The sequence below is a fragment of the Heloderma suspectum genome, chromosome 1 (genome assembly GCF_057233095.1).
Source record: "Heloderma suspectum isolate Gila_16-S chromosome 1, 16-S_ref, whole genome shotgun sequence".
NCBI lineage: Eukaryota > Metazoa > Chordata > Lepidosauria > Squamata > Helodermatidae > Heloderma > Heloderma suspectum.
Window position 1 is genome coordinate 19,082,309 of NC_139458.1, and position 21,512 is coordinate 19,103,820.

At 45.8% G+C, this 21,512-nt stretch overlaps 1 protein-coding gene across 2 annotated transcripts in view; it reads right to left on the minus strand.

The window, feature by feature from the left end:
• C1H14orf180 (chromosome 1 C14orf180 homolog) overlaps positions 1-16,443 on the minus strand; it is a 42,618-nt gene extending 26,175 nt beyond the window's left edge. The window contains exons 1-5 of one of the 2 annotated variants that reach the window (XM_084826615.1): positions 16,152-16,443; positions 11,263-11,390; positions 9,047-9,098; positions 6,454-6,502; positions 4,859-4,966 (exon numbers count right to left, since the gene is read on the minus strand). In XM_084826615.1, the coding sequence (XP_084682741.1) occupies positions 4,859-4,876 (18 nt within the window). In that variant the 5' untranslated portion in view covers positions 4,877-4,966; positions 6,454-6,502; positions 9,047-9,098; positions 11,263-11,390; positions 16,152-16,443. Of the gene's footprint in view, positions 1-4,858; positions 4,967-6,453; positions 6,503-9,046; positions 9,099-11,262; positions 11,446-16,151 lie in introns of both variants that reach the window. The other variant, XM_084826605.1, reaches the window with a different exon arrangement.
• Positions 16,444-21,512: the final 5,069 nt, after the last annotated feature.

Below are 21,512 nucleotides of genomic sequence, written 5' to 3' on the forward strand. Positions count from 1 at the left end.
TTCATGGACCAGCCCACGCCAGAGCTTCCTGTCGGCTGTCGCCACCCCCAGCTCCCCCCAAGGTTGAGTCTGTCACCTCCAGAATATCATCCATCCATCTTGCCCTTGGTTGGCCCCTCTTCCTTTTGCCTTCCACTTTCCCTAGCATCAGCATCTTCTCCAGGGTATCCTGTCTTCTCATTATGTGGCCAAAGTACTTCAGTTTTGCCTTTAATATCCTTCCCTCAAGTGAGCAGTCTGGCTTTATTTCCTGGAGGATGGACTGGTTTGATCTTCTTGCAGTCCAAGGCACTCTCAGAATTTTCCTCCAGCACCACAGTTCAAAAGCATCTATCTTCCTTCGCTCAGCCTTCCTTATGGTCCAGCTCTCGCAGCCATAGGTTACTATGGGGAATACCATTGCTTTCACTATGCGGACCTTTGTTGTCAGTGTGATGTCTCTGCTCTTCACTATTTTATCAAGATTTGCCATTGCTGTCCTCCCAAGAAGTAAACGTCTTCTGATTTCCTGGCTGCAGTCAGCGTCTGCATTAATCTTTGTGCCTAGAAAGACAAAGTCTGTCACTGCCTCCACGTTTTCTCCCTTGATTTGCCAGTTATCAATCAAGCTGGTTGCCATAATCTTGTTTTTTTTTAGGTTTAACTGCAACCCAGCTTTTGCACTTTCTTCTTTCCCCTTCGTCATAAGGTTCCTCAGCTCCTGCCCGCTTTCAGCCATCAAAGTGGTATCATCTGCATATCGGAGATTGTTAATGTTTCTTCCAGTGATTTTAACTCCAGCTTTGGCTTCATCAAGCCCAGCATGTTGCATGATGTGTTCTGCATAGAGGTTGAATAGGTAGGGTGAGAGTATACAACCCTGCCATACTCCTTTCCCAATCTTAAACCAGTCGGTTTTCTGTGGTCTGTTCTTATCGTTGCTACTTGGTCGTTATACAGATTCCTCAGGAGGCAGACAAGATGACTTGGTATCCCCATGAACTTGCCACAATTTGTGATGATCCACACAGTCAAAGGCTTTAGAATAGTCAATAAAACAGAAATAGATGTTTTTCTGAAACTCCCTGTCTTTCTCCATTATCCAGCGGATATTGGCAATTTGGTCTCTAGTTCCTCTGCCTTTTCTAAACCCAGCTTGTACATTAGGGATATTAGTGAGCTCATATCTAACTGATCTGTGGGTCTTGCCTATTCTCTTTAGTCTGATTCTAAATTGTGCAATAAGAAGTTCGTGATCTGAACTACAATCAGCTCCAGGTCTTGTTTTTACTGACTGCATAGATGTCCGCCACCTTTGGCTACAAAGGATGTAGTCAATCTGATTTCGGTGTCGACCGTCTGGTGAAGTCCATGTATAAAGTCATCTTTTAGGTTGTTGGAAGAGAGTGTTTCTTATGCACAGTGAGTTGTCTTGGCAAAATTCTATCAGCCTATGTCCTGCTTCATTTTGTTCTCCCAGACCATGCTTGCCTGTAATTCCAGGTGTCGTTTAACTACCCACCTTAGCATTCCAGTCTCCTATAATGAAAATAACATCTCTTTTTGGCGTACTATCCAGTAGGTGCTGCAGATCCTCATAGAACTGATCTACTTCTGCTTTTTCAGCATCTGTGGTTGGGGCGTATATTTGGATCACTGTGATGTTAAATGGCTTACCCTGAATTCGAATTGAGATCATTCTGTCATTTTTTTGGATTGTATCCAAGCACTGCTTTAGCCACTTTATTATTAATTATGAAGGCTACTCCATTTCTTCTGTGGTCCTCTTGTCCACAGTAGTAGATCTGGTGGTCATTTGATGTGAAGTGGCCCATTCCAGTCCATTTCAGTTCACTGACACCCAAAATGTCTATATTTAATCTTGACATCTCCCCAATAACCACATCCAATTTGCCCTGGCTCATAGATCTTACATTCCAAGTTCCTATGGTGTGTTGATTTTAATTACCACCAGCCAAAACCCTAACAGTGCTATCCAAGGTGCTGAACCCCTTTTGGGGATAGGGTTCAGACCCCTCTGGAACTGGAGTCACCAGCTGCCACTGATACCAGTGGTGTTGAACCTCAGGCCAGAAGAATATCTGGTCAGCCTGGGCCCCTTCCCCCTCACCCCTTTGCCTTCCCCTGACTGCTGACTATTTGGTGTTTCCCCAGTTTTTGTGTGATTTCTCCTCCTCCACTCTAAAAAGTTGCAATGCCTCTCCTAAGGCTTATTTATCAGCACAAAGAACTTTAAACTAATCTATGCTAGTATCTGTGGTGTTTTGTCCCTGCCCCTTTCACCTTTGTCCCTGCCCACCACTGGAATGTGGCCCCCGAGACTATCTCCAAAATGGAATTTGGCCCTTGGGCAGAAAGAGGTTCTGCACCCCTGCTATATAGCAATAGTGAACTAAGCATCTGAGTGGGGATCCTTAGGTAGCCAAAATGGCACTAGCAATACACAAAAAGAAGGCATCAGAATGCTTGTGAGAACCTCAAGGTTGGCAGAAGTACATTTCTTTTAAAGATAAGGACACCCAAGAAGGCATCAGAATGCTTGTGAGAACCTCAAGGTTGGCAGAAGTACATTTCTTTTAAAGATAAGGACACCCAAGAAGGCATCAGAATGCTTGTGAGAACCTCAAGGTTGGCAGAAGTACATTTCTTTTAAAGATAAGGACACCCAAGAAGGCATCAGAATGCTTGGGAGAACCTCAAGGTTGGCAGAAGTACATTTCTTTTAAAGATAAGGACACCCAAGGGCAGGGAAATCCCCCAAAGAGCCCATTGTGGAAGCAGTAAGCAGTGGGAGTGGAGAAAGGTACAGAATGGAATGGAATATCCCTGAAAAATGCATGGCTGGTTGGCTAGAACACCAGACAGGAGCACTCCACACTGCAACAGAACAGAGGAGACTGGGTGGTTCAGCTGCTCTAAAGGGAAGTGTGGACTGATAATCTCATATGATACGTCATTTTGTTTAGACAGGGGCAAAAACAATGCACCTACAGCAGGGATGGGCAAAATGCAGCCCATGACCTTCAGGTGGCCCTCCTGCCCTTCCATGCAGCCCCCACTGCCCTCCGCTGCTGAATTAGCCATGGTGGCAGGAAGCAAAACTATATAGGCCCTTTTTGCTGTTGCCACCTCCGCTGCACTGCCACATTTTGCTAGCAAACTGCCAATTTTTCCCCCTGGCACTGCTGCCACGCTGCCAAATTTCAGCAGTGAATTTGATGGGGGGGGGCAATAGGGCAGCCCCTAGTGGGTTTCTGGGGGGCAAAATTGGCCCCTGAATGTGGCCCACCCCTGGCCTACAGGATTATTGGAACTTGTGATTCTAGTTTAAAACACCTAGGGGTATACGAATCCCTTACCTGGCTCCATTGCGGGGCATCCATGGTGGGGGGGAGGTGATCCGTCCCTCCCCCCGGAATCCTCCCTGGCCGGCTCCGGGAGGATTCCGGGATAGGCTATCTTTTTGTGATAGGCTACGTAAATATATATGTAACCTATCACGGCAACACAGGGACGCAAATGGCATAGTGGCCACCATTTGCGTCCCTGCATTAGCCGTGATAGGCTACGTATATATTTACGTAGCCTATCATGAAAAGAGCAGGGACACAAATGGCGTAGCAGACGCTATTTGCGTCCCTGCTCTTTGCTGTGATAGGCTACGTAAATACTTACATAGCCTATCACAGCTAACGTAGCGAGGGAAATGGCGGCTGCAGACTGGGGCCACCATTCACACCCACAGATGAGGACAGCGGATGGACGACAAAAGGTAGGGTCCGTCCCGGGGAGGTTTCGCGGGGTGGCAGGGGGGATTGCTTTGTTCCACCACGGACCCCAGGGGCCGGATTCTAAAGAATCTGGCCTCTCTGGAGTCCATGGCGGAATTCTCTAACATCCCTAGCTGCATCCAGTGCTACATATTGTGTCAACCACTTGCATATGTTTGTTGTTGGGTTGCTGGACCGGGAAAAAGGAGAAAGCTCCCAGCTTCATTCCCAGCTGGAAAGGTTGCTATGAGCAGGTAATTCCTGGACATTGCTTCACATATGTGTGTGAGCATGTGTGTGTGTGTGTGTGTGTGTGTGTTGTTCTTGCACATGTGCAGTGAATCCAGGAATAATGTCTCAAAAACAACTTACTCAGCTGATTTGCACTCCGAGGAATCGTTTGTAAATAGGGATGTGCAGATTGTGCAAAATCCATTCCATCTGTGTTTCATGGATTTTCAGGCACCTTTCTGCCCATTGATGGAATCAGATTTTTTTGGTTTCCAAATTTGCACCAATTCACAGTTGTGCAAATGAACAATTGCACAATTTTGCACATGTGCAAATGTGCAAATTCCCTGAAATGCACATTTTTTTTAAAAAAATTGCATATGTTCAGCAAAGTTTGCACAAAATTTGGGAAAGTTGTAAAATCACTCCACAAGTCTGCAGAATCCACCCAACAGGGGGAAATCTGTGGGTCGGATTCATGAAAATCCAAACTCATTTGGTTCCGTTGTGGATTTCTCCAACATCCCTATTTGTAAGTTCATAGCTTTCAGCAATATTAATTAACAGTTTAATTAGTAATTAGCAATTCATTTTGTCTTTAAAAAATCATTGCTCACGTAACTTGGGAATTCAAGTGATACCTTCTCCCAATCCCAGGCTCCCTAAGCTGCCCACTTCTTCTGTGACATCGTTGCAGTAAGCCAATCACAGCCAATGCCTGACCAGGCCCATTGTGACATCACCATAGATCTATCACTTGCCAGTGCCTCTGGATAACATTCAGAGTCCCTTTGGGCTGAGAACATGCTAGTGAGTGGTCTAATGTCTGCTAGAAGTGTTCAACAATTCAGCCATACCTTTTCGTTCCTGTACATTGGAGAGTCTGAAGAAACACCTTCATGCTGCAAAACTTGGACATTTGCAGAATTTCTGAAAGTCTTGGGAACTTTGCTCTTTCATGGCTTCTGCAAAAATTGCATTATGCAGTCAGAGGGTGGCAGGGATAAATGAATCCATGAAATACAAACTGATTAGTGAAAGTCACTGAGAGCCTCCTCTGAAAAAATCCCATTGCAATGAATCAGTGTTGCACACAGAGATCCATTGGTCTGTGAGTCTGCCTCATAAGAACGTACAAGGAGTCATGCTGGATCAGACCAAAGGCTCATCTATTCCAGGAGTCTGTTTCCCACAGTGGCCAACCAGATGCCTATGAAAAGTATGGGTGTGCACCAACCACAAAATTCTGTTTGGACCCCTATTTGGCAATTTAGAAAACAGCAAGATTTGGCTTGGACTGATTCAGAAGCTGCCCACTTTGATTTGGGCCCGAATCTGAATCTCAGTTTGGAAATCCAGATCTTCACGCCTCCCTTTGACTATAATTGGAAATCAACAAACAGCTATAACTTTTATTTTTGTCAGAATTAGATGAAATCTTGAGTCATAGCAGTTATTTATACAGGGATTATGTCTGCCAAATCTCAGACAAATAGATGTAGGGGATTTTGTGCTATGGACTTTTACATCACAATATAATAAGCACTTCTACTCTAACATATTGTTTAAAGTTTTGTTTATCTGTTTAACGGAAAAAATAAGTAACGATAACAATAAAAAGGAACTACCAATAGCATTTTTAAATTTCTTAACAGGATTGAATGATTTGCAATCTGCATGGATAGTTGCCTGTTCTGAGGGGATCAAACCTGCCATGTTTCAGGTACACAGAGGCTTGTGCAAGAGCAGCATTTACAATTTGGGGATTTCCTAAGAAGGGTATACTTCTTACTTCCCTTATGATGTGTTTATTCCACTTTTTTGTGGGCAATGATTATGAAAATGAGATACAGCATAGAGGTGGCCCTAGTTAAGAAGTCTGCAAAAGTTTTGAAAGATAGGTCCTGCATTCTTTTGTGGAAGGGAAGGGTTGAAATGGGGGGTGGTTAAGTGATTCACTTCCCCATACTCCCCTCCATAGATTTTGGGGGGGCAATTTGTATGAAAATGGCATATATCATAGAGGTGTCCCTAGATAGGGATGTCGGAGGAAGCCATCTGGGGGTGGGCGGGTGGGTGGAGCTCACCAAGCTTTCATCAGCTCCCCCCCGCAACTTAGCATCACTTCTCCATGAGCTGGCCCAACTCAATCTGAATTGAGTTGGGCCCCCTCGCAGATTTTCCTTTTTTTTTTTTTTTTTGAGGTAGAAATTTACACAAATTGCAGGTGAATCTGTATAATTTGTGCAAATTTTTGATACTGGAAGCAATAGATAGCCATCATGACTAGTAGTCATTGATAGCCTTCTCCTCCATGAATTTATCCGGTCCTCTTTTAAAGCCATCTAAGGCAGTGGCCATCACCACATCTTGTGAAAACAAATTCCATAGTTTAATGATGCACTGTGAGAAAAAGTAAAATCCACAGCCTGAAGTAGCCAACTCACTTTACCTTATGTCAGATGTACTTTTGCAGTTATCTGAATATGTTGGCTGGTCAACTACAACAACAACAACAACAACAACAACAACATTAATAATAAACCAACTGGCTCTTACAAAGAGTTCCACAAACTGCTTTGCAGTATCTGAGTCATCAGGGGTCTTCCTGATCACTCCCAACATTAGAACTCTGCAAAAAGCAATATAAATGCACAGAAGCACAACATCCTTTGCTTTCCAACTCTAGGAAGTCTAGCAATAAACATTCCGCGATAAATTTTTTTTTAATGCACATAGGATGTATGCAGCGTAAACAGTATGAACTCTTTGTCCCCCCATTTCCTCCTGCAGGAATAAATACTTGAGACAAGCAAAGTACTTTGTAAATGATGCCTTTGTATGGGTTCATACAGCCTAGTTCAATTATTCCCAAACCTAGCAATTTTCTCATATCATTGAATCTGGTTTTATTGCAAATAGGGTCATAGAAATAGTCGTTCCCAGCGATAATGGACTTAGTTTATCTTAACTATTAACACATCCAGAGGCTGTGTGTGCCTGCACAGATACAACATTTATGTGTGTGTATATATATATATATATATATATATATATATATATATGCGCACGGTTGCGCATATATTAATAATGAAGTAACCTTATCTGGTCCAATCTGAGAACAAAATCATGTAATAGCAGGCAGCAAAGTGTGCTGGTGTAACTGGAAGCTTGCATATCAGCCTCACAGAGCAGACTGATAATGAATAAATAAGGAAGGATACTTCCAATGTTCCTATGAGTCAACCGATCCCCTGTTCAACATTCCAACTCTAATGTTCCGGATATATCTGGTAAATAATAGGGTATAGCCTCTGTTTGCAGAAAGAGGGGAGGATGGGGTTCCCCTTTGTCAGGTGCATTTATCCACAGCCATGTAAAACAATCACAAACACCATGTCCCATAGCAACCCGATTAGCAGGATGCTGCACACGATCTGGTTTTGGCAATGCAGAAACAACTCCCCACAGGCGGATTCACAATGAGGTGAACACCAACTGAACCTGATACAGCATGGAGTCCTCCCCCACTCCCTGGCTGCCAATCCTGGTATATCTCATGAAAGGTGCCATATTGTTAAGGTAATGTGGTAAGGTCGAACATCCGAAGAAAGTAGCTAATAGCGAATGAGAACATTGGTCCATCCTGCCTGGCTACATTTGCTACATTCTGAGGCATTTGTTGTCAGGACAGTAAATGTGGGTTCAAGCATTTCCACCACATTAACAGTGCAATCTGATTAGTGCTGGTGTCACAGGTAGGCATGGTCGGGCATTTGTAGAGGCCCACTGACAAGAGCCCCCAGACTTACTCCTCCTCTTCATCATTGCAACATGCTTGTTCACCTGCCTCTTGTTCTGGCCCAGACAATGTGGTGGTGGTAAGGAAGAGCAGGAGATGCCCTGGCCCACATGCTTACTGGATCTCAGCCTGTTAAGCAAGCAAGCAGTAGCAAAGATGAGAGAGGATGAGAAACAATAGCAGCTGGGGGCAGTGGTGGTGAGAAGGTAGACTCACTGAGAGAGGGGGCCCATGGAGGGTGTCTTGCCCAAGGGCTCTCGAAAACCTTGAGCTGGCACTAAATCCTATACACATTTACTAAGAAGTAGGTTCCACTGTATTCAATGGAGCCTATTCTCAAGGAAATGTGTATAAGATTATGCTGTTAAAATGTCATGTGTGTTTTCACCTTGACACTTGCAGAAGAGTTCTTTCTGGGAGGGACCAAATGCAAGCTCCCTACAGCTGAAAGCAGGTTGGCCTTCTCCTTGCAGTGGCATTAAGCACATATAAAGAGACATGCAGAATTAGATCAAAGGCCTAGCATAGCATTGACACAATGGCCAACCAGCTACCTGTGTTCCTCCTGGGAGAGAGGGACTGTGATCTTTCATGTACACTTGCTCTTCCCAAGATAAATTGTACTGAGTGCAAGATAGGGATGTCCATCCTTTTAGAATCTGACCCTTTTTTGGGACCAGCAGATCTCTGCTGCCCACAGGATTCCCCGAAATCTGGGAACTTTTTTGTGTCCCCCTCCCCTCGTCAATAGAAATTTGCACAAATTGCAGGTGCAATTTGCATAATTTGTGCAAATTATGGCAGGAATTTGTGCACATCATGCAAATTCTGCCTGCAATTTGTGTAACTTTCTATTGACGAGAAAACAACAACAACCAGAAAATCCATAAGCTGGCCCAACTCGATGCAGATTGAGTTGGGCCAGGTCATGGTTAAGCAAGCCAAAATCTAGGGGGCAAAGCTGCTGAATGGTTAGCAAATTCCACCCCTCAATGGATTCCTCCAACATCCCTAGTGCAAGATCATACCATGCTACAACATCTAGCTCCAAATTTTTATAGTTCCTGATGACCCAGGGGCAAGGGGATGGGAGACAACAACATCACAACAGTACGCTGTCCTGACCTAAAATGGATCACAGTTGAGGACCTCAACATCACAGTTGCAATGGGGGTGCCAACATATATGTCCTCCCCCACAGTGAATGATGCTTATCCCAACCATAATATTTGAAAATACTCACCATGTGACTCACCCTAAATCACATGGAAGTCTCCTTGCTTGAACCCCAGCACCTGGTGAAGGGAATGGGGAGTCACAACATGACACACAGGGCAAGTTATGCAGGGCATGCATGCAAAGGTTACAACTCATATGATGCATTGCTCCCTATGGGAAACCGTATTCAATGTCTTCACCATAGTGATTGTGAGATAAGCACTGGCCCAGAAACACAGGGATAGAAATGCAATTATTCATAGGATCATAGAGGTGGAGGGGTCCTTGTAGGCCATCTAGTGCAACCCTGTGTTCCTTGCAGGAAATTCAGAGTGAGAGCATCCCCAATAGATAGTTGTCCAGCTTTTCCTTGAAGCCTGTGTCCCCTCTAGGTCATTGATTCCATTGTCAAAGTGTGTTGGACCATTAAGAACTTTCTCCTCATGTTCAACCAAAATCTACCATCCTGTAATTAATTAATTGATATATTTCTAAAACCTATTATTTGCACTATAGTGTATAGCTCTCAGGGTGAGGTACAATTTAGTTAGTGAAGTCTACCATTCAAGACTGCCAGCTTAATCTTATACATATTTATTCAAGAAGTAAGCCCCACTAAGTTCAAAGAGACTTAGCTCCAGATAGGGATGTCAGAGAAATCCATTTTGGGGGTGGAATTTGATGGTTTTCCTAGGCTTGGCCCCTCAGACTTCATTTCAATTTCTGTTGCAGTGCCCGACTTACTCTGCAGTGAGTTAGGCCAGTTCACAGATTTTCCAGGAATTTTGCACTGGGGCAGGGGGGGGGAGAAACTTCTACAATTTGTGCAAATTTCTGAGCAAGTTCTGCAAATGATGGCTGAATGTCTGCAAATTATGCAAATTATGGCTGAATTTGCATAATTTGCACAAATTTGGCTGTAATTTGTGCAAATTTGACTGCAAATCGCAGAAAATCAGCCATAATTTGTGCACATTGCAGAATCTCCCCCCCTCCCCAATTGCATTAAAAAATTCCCGTAGTTCAGGGAACAGTCCACAGCTTGGCTTGCAGATGCAAAGCAGGTCATACATGCCGCAGAACTCCATTGAGCCAAAAAAGAACCTGATTTCCCAACAATGGCCATCCCTATCCCCAGGTAAATAGGTGCACAGGTTTTCAGCCTGGAATTAGAAAAACAAATAGCCCTGTTTTAACATTAGTGGTGCCGTGTGTGTGTATGTGTGTGCACGCGTGCACACACGTGTGTGCATATCTTTCATCATTGAGCTATGGCCCTAAAGCATGATTCCATTTTAAAGAGCTGAGTATATAATCCTCTGCATTGAAAGAAAGTGAGCGTATTACATTTGTATCATTCACTCACTTATTTTAAGCATGTATATGCCACAGCTCCAAATGCTCAAGGTAGTGAGCACACCAAGAAAGAGGAAGGCCCTGTACCTCAGTGGTACAGCACATGCTTTGTATGTAGAAGGTCTCAAGTTCAGTCCTTCACATCTCCACTTAAACGATCTTGGATAGCTTGGAGAGCCACTGCCCAAGAAGACAGACCAACAGTTCTGACTCAGTACAAGGCATCGACCACTATATATTCGATCAAATTTTCACAATATATAGAAAAAGTGCGATCTGCAAGAAAACATTGCAGTGTGGAGTGCTTCGGTTGCGGGTTTTAGTCATGTCTTCCTCGATGATACTCCATTACCACTCCACCTGCTTTTCCCTTCCCCCACAGAATAGACGCTAAATATCCCATTACCACTGAGTATAGTTGGTCTTCCTTGGGCTCTTTCTTTGGGCGGGGCGGGGGTTACTCCTTTAGGGTTCTTTTGGATTTTGTGTACATTTGCAAACCTTGGGGTTCCCCCAAGCATGCTGATATCTCCCTCTCGTTTCTCAGTGGCACCATTTTGATTGTAATCCCATTGGCACTCACCAGCTGAGTTTGCTTTTAGAAGGAGAAGTAAAAAAAAAAAAAAATCACTCTAAAAACCAACAACAGGATGACCAACTTTCAAAGGCCCACACCAAAATTCTTCATTTTTTTTTAAAAAAATAAAAGCCAAGAGAGAAGACTTCCTCTGCTGAACTGTTCTGAATACCTTAAACCATCTGCTTCTCCCCCCCCCCCACATTTTTTTCTGGAGACAAAGTATGAAGATAGATACTCAGGAGATGAGAAGGAAAGATGGTGCTATCTGTCCCAGACAAGTACCCCAAATTGGCTCAGGCACGCACCTGTTCTTTGTGCTGAAAAGTGTACTCTGAAGTCTCACGCAGGTACATCTAACATGGGAAGCATGGCTAGAAAATCCTTTGCAGGGGTAGCAGCGGTTCTCCTTCCCTTTGTGCAAATTCCTTTAAAGCTGTCAAAGAAGTTGTGTAATCAGATGAGGTGATCAAAACCAGTCCTCCCGAGACCTGGAAATAAGATCCAGAGATGAGCTGTTCAGCTGCAGTAGGGCTGGGGATGAAACACTAAAGTTTCCATTGAAATTAAATGAAGGAACTTGAATTGCTTGGAGTGAGAAGCGAAGCTTCAATAAGACCAGCAGGCCAAAAGCTTTGGGCCGCCTCTTGAATTGATAAGAGGCAAGGATCTATGTGGCTTATAATGGAATCCGAGAGCAGAACAAAACACTTAACCGGTGAAGCAAACTTCACAAACGACCGGTGCATTTAGCTGTGTGATTTTCTTGGCAAATTTAGTTTTTTCTCATACAGTTGAGTAGTTTTATTACTGGATCAAATTAAGAAGAAGAGAGGCAATAGTAGGAATGGATTTCTCTCTTGTCTTGTCAAGTCTGAAAACACAAAACCCGCAAAAATGGGCCAAGGACAGATCTGGAAATGAAAAATGGTGCAGCTTTGCTTCGTTGTTTCCAGGGAAAGTGGTTCCAAAGGAGGGCCTTGGATATTTGATCTGAATGGCCCAGAAACAGCTGTGCTTCTCTTGACAGGATTGGTACTGAGCTATATGGTGTCCTGCTTCAGGCTCAGCCACCAATAATAGATGTTGATGAATGGGCAATGGAGGTTACCTAGAAATGCAGGTCACCCCTACCTACCTATCAGGATGAGGGCTGAAATCAGTGCTCTGCTAGGTGGATATATACCATAAAAGAGGCCATTCGTATTTGGCTGGAGAAAAGGATTTGGGTTTCTGTAGCTGGTTGTCAAGAAGCAGCCATTGCTTTGGAGGTTGGATGCTGTTTTAGGAACTGCCTATCTGCATGCCTGCTGCTTCTCTCTTTAGCCTCCACACTTAGAATATGTGACAAGGAGAAGGAGAAGAAGACAACATCTCTGAACATATGCAGAGTTCCTTTCCCTGATGCCACTGCTAGGCACACAGGGAAGCAGCTGCACATGCAGGGGAAAAAACACACACCTCAGTCTCCCTCCAACTGGGACCAGAGAGGTGGATGCAAGCAGATACACAGGAGGGTCAATCTAGAGTTAGTCAATTGTAGGCTAGTGACTGAAGTGAGAAATTCATCCCAAAGGCTGTGGATGGGGTGGACATGGAACAAGCAAATGGAAGGGCATGCAAGTGGAATGGAAAGCTGGTAGACTGGGAGCAGAGGAGGCAGGGAGAAAAAGAGAGAAGAGGAACAAGCATGAAGATAGGCAGAGATTAGGCAGAGATATTTGGACCATCCTGCCCTGAAAGCATAGCAGTCAAGAGGATCCAATGGGCTGCCCATGGATGAAGGGGGGAAGAACTATGGTGAGACCATGGATGTGGCAATCAGTGAAACATGACCTCAGTGAGGTTCTCTGAGTTTCATGTCAAAGCTTGTTCTGTCTTGTGTCTGTATCAGTTTGTAGGGCTGTGCACCCCTTTGTCCCGAAGCCTGAACTTTGAGCTGAAGTGGGGCAATTTGGGCTGCTTCAGGCCACTTCCGCGGCAAGGTGGATGGGGGATGAAGTGGCATGAAGTGGGTTGGGTTGCTCCGAAGCACTTTGGTGCACTTCAGAGCGATCCAGAAGCACAGCACTGTCCCTGCCACCACCCAGCCCCCAGCTCCTACCTGGGCCCTCGGGACGCACACTGGCAGCTGTCTTGTTGTTGCAGGAGTTGCCACTTTTAAAATGTCGACTCCCGGTATTTCCAGAAATAGATCCTGAGCAAGCGGCAGCCGTCAAGCATGCAACATTAATGTAGTGTACTTGAGGGCTGCTCTTTCCGCAGGATCGATTTCCGGAAATACAGGGGGTTGCCATTTTAAAAATGGTGACTCCCTGGAACAACAAGATGGCTGCCGGCACGTGTCCCAACTGCCCAGGAACTAGCAGCGGTGGCGACACTGACTTTCTGGAACAAGAAGATGGCTGCTGGTGCACATCCTGAAGACCCAGATAAGGAGCTGGAGGCTCGCATGGCATGGCGTGCCGGGGGCATTGTGGGGTGTGGGGGGGGGAAGCAGGATTCAGCCATCCTAATCCTGCTTTGGCTCCAGAGGCTGAAGTTGGGAGGCCCCTGAATCAGCTCAAAGCAAATCAGGCCTGCCTTGGAAGCCCTGAAGTGTGAGGCAGATCAGGGTGTCCCTGCACAGCCCTATCAGTTTGCCAAATTTCTTTTCTTTTTGCATGAAAAGCACCAAGTATTTAGGTATGTATTTGGGTTAGGGGTGAACGAAAGTCACTTACCTTTTCTCGCAGCTTTTTCGCGGTGGGGGGGAGCACTTCGCTGCTCCCGCCGCGAAGTTCAGGCCGGGGGGGGGGAGGCTTCCTGCCTCGCCTGGCCGAAATTCAGGCCGGGGGGGGGAGGCTTCCTGCCTCGCCCGGCCGAAATTCAGGCCGGGGAGGAGGCTTCCTGCCTCGCCCGGCCGCGAACACGAAAGTAAAAAAAAAAAAAAAAAAGTCCCCTGATAGGCTACGTGACGATTCACGTAGCCTATCACGGCTAGATCTGGAAAGTCAGCCATGATAGGCTACGTGAATCGTCACGTAGCCTATCACGGGTGACTTTTTTTTTAAAAAAAAAGCGCGTACGCGAATGGCGGCCCCCATAGGGAGCCGCCATTCGCGTTCCTTATTTAGTTGCTGTAGTCTACGTCAATGTTTACGTAGACTATGGCGAAAATAAGGGCAACGCAAATAGCGTTGCCCTTATTTTCGCCGTAGTCTATGTAAACATTGACGTAGACTACAGCGACCAAATAAGGAAGGGGAATGGTGGCTCCCTATAGGGGCCGCCATTATCCGTACACACTTTTTTTTTTTTTTTAAAGTCACCCGTGATAGGCTACGTGACGATTCACGTAGCCTATCACGGCTGACTTTGCAAATCTTGCCGTGATAGGCTACGTGAATCGTCACGTAGCCTATCAGGGGACGTTTTTTTTTTTTTCTTTCATTGCAATGGCAGGGGCGGCAGCCGGTTGAAAGACCAGCTGCCGCTCCCGCCCCGCTCGAACACTGGACGAGCCGCCAGCCGGACCCGCCGCCGGGAGGGACATTCAGGGAAGGTAAGTCCCGTCCCGGGGGCGGGGCGGGGGGCGGGGGGGGCGGAGGATTTCTCCCCAAAACTTGTTCGGGGGGCCGAACACGTTGGCGCTCGGCCCCCCGAAGTTTCGGGGAGAAATTCTCCGCCATCCCTAAATTTTGGGTGCACATAAAAAAGTGCACAGTCTTCTCCCATTCCTTAAAGCACGTTCATATGCACTTTTTGAACATGTGCATTTTTGATGCATGTTTTTCTAATGTACACGTTTTTTGAGTGCATTTTCCACCCCCACCCCTCACCAACAGCTTCACAAGCTCGGGAATATACGAACTTTGACTGCAGAGGGTGCTTGCATTTGGATTTGGGAGCTACAAATGGGGTAAATGAACTGAAACTAATGCCTCATACATCCCGACAATACTGCCCCATTTTCTTTCGCACTGCAATCTTCTTGGCTCACCACCACCCCAGTGAATAAGGCACTGGTTGGAAGCCCAGAATTTGGTACTGGGGAGAAGCACTTGAAGTCGTAACACCTTTCTACTTAAGTCCATTGCTGCCTTCAACCTGGACTGAAAAAATGGGGAGCGGGGGGCGGGGAGGAAGAAAAGAAAGCTGCCACCAATAAAATCTGTCTTCAGCGTTATAGGGATCAATGGTTTTCAAAGGCAAATTCCAAACCACTTCATCTTGAAAGAAGACCCAGTGTGTATATTTCTAGCACACATTTTTTTTAGTGCTGTGCCAAAAATTTCTCCCACATTTTTTTTGAACATTCTCATTCAATTTGATAGAAAATAAATTGCTTTTGAAAAGAAATTCAAAGGAGGAGAAAAATTCAGTGAAAGTCTCATGGGTGGGGTTCAGGGCTCTTGTGTTTACCTTACTTATGAGGTAACTGAGGAGTGTATGTGAGTGTCCTCTCTTTCATTGCACAATCATATCTCTGTCAGCTTGTAGCCTCCTTGGCTTCCCACACTTCAATTAAAGCCCAGGGGAAGATGTCATGAGGTAATTTCTCCCATAGGGCTTTTTTTTTTCATATTAGGATGCACAGGCACCTGGGAGGCTGCAGAGCAATGGTGAGATGTATAATAGAAAGATAAAACACAACAGAACCCTTGGCCACCTTGCAGTGAGCAGGAAAGCTCAAAACCACCACCAAAATGAATTAAAAATACATTAGAAAATACCCTAAGAATGAGGCAGAAAAATGGAAACCTCTTTCATGGGGGAAGAAAACTTTCAGAAAATTCAGGTCAGATTTTGCCACCTGTTCCACTTCTTTCCTAGAACTAGACACAACTCTGCTCCCCCCACCACCACACCTGCATGATGGTGGATGCAAAAGCCGGGCCAGGCTGCCAACATAGTCGATGCTGTTGCCACTTGCAGTGGCAGCCCTCCAAATCCAAAGACCCTTACAAAAAAAGAAAGAAGCTGTGCTACAACCCCTGCTGAGGGTCAGCCCTACCTATGAGAAACTGTCGAGAATTTCTCCTTCTCCTGGAGAAATTTGATGAAATCATCTCCCCAATTTCTCTGCCCACAAATAACGTGGAGAATTTGTAGCGGCCATTTGTGTAGAGCTTTAGTTTTTCATCTTCAGCCCAGCAAAGCTACAGTAGAAACAGAACAAGAGTATAAAAATTAATCTGTAAAGTCATGTACTTGCCTGAGCTTCCATGAATGCTGCCGCCTGCCAAAGGCCCCATCTGCAAATGAGCTACATACAGAGTGTTCCCATGTGTTTATACTGGAGTAGGATGTTTAACGCGCCTGTCATTCGTCCGAAGAGCAAATGAGAGAAATGCCTGTGCCAAGAAGCAAATAAGCTACAGCCGGTGTGATAAATACAGGGTTCTCTTTGCCTATGAAAGCTTTGATATATATGCAATCAAAATGGCTGAGCAAAAACTCTACGGATTACTTCCCACCCACTTCCTTTCACAGCTCTTGAAATATACTTTTGCCCTTGAACCTACAGCCCTCCTGCCTTGAAAGGTTTGTCTGTATACTCTGTATACAATCTGTTTGCACAGTCAAAGCCAGCTTCTGATGAACTTTTTAGGGCTGCTTTCATTATCTGGCCATAAATACATTAATAAAGTATCAAATGAAAGGAAACAACACAGAGGTTTTTAGAATATTCGTGTCCCCTCCCTCCCAGTTTATCACCAAAATCATATGAACTCACTCTCACCCAATCCTCACCCAGGAACACGGGTGAGGACTAGGTGTGCTCTTTGAAACCTCCAGAGCTATTGCCTGCAGCGGCTCTGGCTTTCCATGTCTGATATGAGCCCAATGTCAGGGTTGCTTCTGAGTGCAGGGAGTGAGATAGCAGTTCAGATTCTGAAGAACCACCAGACATGGGGAAGGTGTTTTCCCAGGCAATTCCAGACATGACTGGCCTGCCTTCTCAGGTTAAAAATGCCCAGCTGGCTGAGGATGAGGGTTCCTCTTCACACACCCCTGTGAGAGACAGCAAACAGAAGGAGGCGGGGTTTGGGGAATCTGATCTAATACACACCAGGTGCAGGTGCAGAGCAAAGAGGGAGAAGGCAGGGGCAGAACTTAGACAGTCTACCCGATTGGCCTTGCGTGAGAAGCTGCGCCCAGAGGCCTCACGAGACAGAGGCTCCTCCCCTCCTTAAGTTAGACTAGTGAGCCTGCCTTTCCCTTCAAATGGTGGGCAACTTTCATAACTTCCTTTTGAACCCCTGAAGGCATTTCCATGTAGATGGAGAGTCTCTGAGTATTTGCAGCTGTATGACCCTGTGAAGTAATGGATTAAAAGCTGTAGACTGAAGTCTCTTGTCTGTGTATGTTTCGGTGTTTGAAATTAAGTGGGGGCAAAAGGAATGCTGACAACCTCCCTCACCATTGGCTCAGCTTCTGAACTATTGTGGAATGTTTATGAACATCTTGATTGCTCAGAAGTGTATTTTTTTTTTTTTTAAGTCAAGGCATAAGAACAGATGGGAATCGAAGTTCACTAAAAGAAAAGCCATTGCCAGGCTCCTAAACAATAACCACAACCCAGGCATGATGTAACTAAAATTAGGGCACAATCCTATTGGTATGCCTGTCAGCCTCCAATCATGCCAAGGTTAGGAGTTAACTAAATAATAAAGTAATTAAAATAATTTTAAAAAATGGTAAAATAATAATAAAATAATAATAATAGGTAAAATAATAATAATAATAATAGGTAAAATAATAATTAATTATAATGCTAGGTAAAATAATTTATTGTTGTTGTTGTTGTTGGTAAAATAATGATGATGATAATAATAATAACCAAAATAAAAATTGGTAAAATAATAGTAATTGGTAAAATAATTACCAAGAAAATAATTGGTATGCCCTAATCCTAAAATTAAGATTTAACTAAAATTAGGGCGCAATCCTGTTGGTATGCCCATCAGTCTCTGAACTCAGAGACCGATGGGCGTCTATGCAGAATGGGAGGAGCATGGAGGTGATCTTCATCTCCCTGCTCCTCCTGCTCTGCATTTTTGCTAGATGGGCTTTTTTTGCCCATCTAACTGGGGCCCTGCAGAGCAGGAGGGAAGGTGTCAGGGTGGAAAATTAGCCGATAGAGCCCCAGAGCAGTTCTGATTCTGAGGAGGTTCAGCAATCCATGGGAGAGGAGCCTGCTTATCCCTCACAGGCACAGCAGCTGGCAGAGATTCCTCCTGCTGGCATTCCTGAGATAGATAGTGACCCTGGCAGTGAGAGAGTGCGGGAGGGGGGCTTGCTGGATGCTCAACACAGACGCAGGGAGCGACGAGCGATGGAGGGCGCGGAAAGGAGGCGTAGCGCCTGTTTGGCGCGCAAGCAACAGCCATCTCCTGTGGTCCCTAGGGAAAGAGGGAGGATCTCTCCCTAGCCCATAAGTTCAGGGTCTTCAAGTGACCCTCCTTCAAACAGGGATCAACTGCCTACTTGGAGCATAGGCTACTCAGCTGTTCATTGCTTAGTCGCTGGTGATTAGCATCTGAAAGAGTAATTAAGTTATAAAAGGATTAAAGCCTTGAAAATAATCCTTTTGTCTGTGTCTTGACTTGGCTAATGGAGTGTATTGAAAGAGGCCACTAGGGCGCTCCTGACAGAAGGAGGCTGGGGAGGTTGGAGGATTTTTCATAAGCCAGTCCCCTCCCCTCCTTGCCCACAGAACCAGCTCCTTGCCCTCCTCTCCAAGGTCGCCTTTGTGACCTCGGGGAGACAGCTGGTGTGGTTTTCTCTGCTCTGGCTGCAAAGGGAAGGGGGGGGAGCTTGGACTCCTGGGTCTGTGGTCAGAGTGCTGTCTCCAATCTCAGATCCAGGGATCCTAACTATCCTATGCCCCCCCCCCACTCTGCAATGCTGTCTAGGGCCCATTGGATTGCTCTCTTAAGCACTTTTAAGCAGTACTGTAGCTAGAGTAGAGTGATAGAAGGACCCCATTGGGGTGGCCATGTGCCCCAGTTTAGTGAGGACAGTCCAGTATTTGAAGACTGTCCAGTCCAAGCCTTGGAGGGGTTCTGAACTTGCTGATCAATGCTGAGCACCTCCACGGCAGACTGAGCAGGCACACAGGTCACCTCTTCACAGTCTTCCCCATTATGGCGAGATGTACTATATTTCCATTTAAATTGCAGTAATTACATCAACGTTCGCATCCATACCTACCAATTAGCATATGCGACTTTTCTATGCAAACTTGTGCTCTCTTTTGTCCTCTTCTCTGGTGACGCCTTTCCTCTTTTTTTGGCAATGTGCAGGTGGCCAACCTATTTTGCTGCTGCGTTGGAACATCAAATGGTCCCCTCCCACCACCCCTCTCAAAGTGCATAGGACCCAAGGGCACACAACTGACTTTGGCAGCTGAGGCAGAAAATCCCACAGGCATCTCTCATCCTGCAATAAAGAATACATTGAATAAATAACCATTTGCTGCCTGTTCATGAAATCCAAAGTCAGCTGCCTGAAGTGGATGCCTCACTCTTCCTTTAATCTTGCCGATATGGGCAATTCACAGTGCCATTTTGCATATAGCTCTATGTGTGCATATTCATGATCGCCATGTTTGTTTTAGGGGTACACGAAAGCCACTTACCTGGTCTCGCAGCTTGCTTCGTGGTGGGGGGGAGGCGCTTTGCTGCTCCCCCCGAAGTTCAGGCCGGGGGGGAGGCTTCCCTCCTTGCCCGGCCGAAATTCAGGCCGGGGAGGAGGCGCCTCACCTCGCCCGGCCGCGAACTAAAAAGTAAAAAAAACCCAAAAAAACGCCCCCGTGATAGGCTACGTGATGATTTACGTAGCCTATCACGGCTAGATCTGCAAAGTAAGCCATGATAGGCTACGTTAATCGTCACGTAGCCTATCACGGCTGACTTTGCAAATCTAGCCGTGATAGGCTACGTTAATCATCACGTAGCCTATTACGGGGGCGTTTTTTTTTTTTTTTACTTTTCTTGGAATGGCGGCGGCGGCAGCCGGTCGAAAGACCGGCTGCCGCCCCTGCCCCTGTCGAACCCCTGCCGAACCACCGCTGCGACCCGCCACCGGGAGTGACATTCGGGAAAGGTAAGTCCCATCCTGGGGGGGGCGGGGGGGGCGGAGAATTTCTCCCTGAAACTACTTCGGGGGGCCGAATACGTTGGCACTCTGCCCCCCGAAGTTTTTTGGAGAAATTCTCCCCCATCCCTAGTTTGTTTGCAAAATGACGATTGCCACACCAGAGGACAGGTCCCTGGTGAGTGGGGGCAGCTCAGTGGGCATGGCAGGGGTTTGTTGAGTGTGGGTCCGGGAGCGCATGAGTGGGGGCAGGGGCTGGGCAGGTGCCTGGAGAACCCAGATGAGGAGGGGGTGTTATCCCTAGTAACAAGGCTTCTAAACATCTTGACAGTGTCACTGGTAAATCATGGTCCTTGTTTGGTCCTTGTATAAAAACAAAATAGAGACCAAACAAGGCCTGTGATTTACCAGGGACAGGAGCTAGGCAGTGCTGGATCTAGGTTTTAGAGGGGCTTTGGGTAAGATCCCTGAAAGCACCCACTTCCTCTTTCTCCTCACCATTGTTGCTGCCCACTCACTTTTATTTGCCTCTCCCTGGGTCCAGTCCATACGACATCCCAGAGACACAGTGGGGGAAAGGCATGCGGAGGTTACTGCATCTTCTCCTTGCACCTTTCACTAGGGATGTGTGATGCCGTTCCATTTAAGCCCAATGGGATTTCACAGTGTTTCCATTCTGATAAGCAGTGGTGGACTGTAGAGGCCTCCCCCACCCCCAATTTTGGAGATGTTTTGCACATTTGAAGGGGGTGTGTCCCGTGATTTGTGCAAATGGCAATTTGCACAACTCTGATCTTTTTCAGGTCTCTAAATTTGTGCAAATGGCATCGTAATTGTTTAAAAATAATTTTGTTATTGGCGATCTTGTGTATGTGCTCACAATCACATGTCTGCAGGTCGGCTTTACAGACCTGCAGAGGCATACCCCCTCTTTTAAGTAACCTTGCCAGTGTCATCCTCTCCACACACTACTTCATTTAGCCCAGCACAGCCATATCCCGTAATGGCTAAAGAACTTGTCATGTTCATCCTCCCCTTCAGCATCCTTCCCCCTTCTCTTGAGAAGCACATTCGAGCAAATTTAAAGACCTGAAAAAAAATCAAATTGCACAAACTGATGCCATTAAAAACAAAACAAAAACTGGAATCTGTGTATTGGATCAACTCATTACAGACTGAGTTGATACCAGCAGGGGGAAATGGAAAGAAATCTGCCAGGGCTGAACTGGTAAGATCTGTCGAGATTTCACCCCCCGAACGGAATTCTTATACAAAATGGAATTTCACTGCTTGCTCGCTCAGAGGACAGGTGAACAAACAGCAACAGTCAATAGGATGAAGAGATGGTCAGGTGGGCTCCTACTCGGCTGGCCCCACCATTAGGCAGAATGAGGCAGCCACCTCAAGCACACCTGATTATGGGCGTCATGACAAAAGGGCAGCGAATTGTTACTTTATAATGTATTGTCCTTGT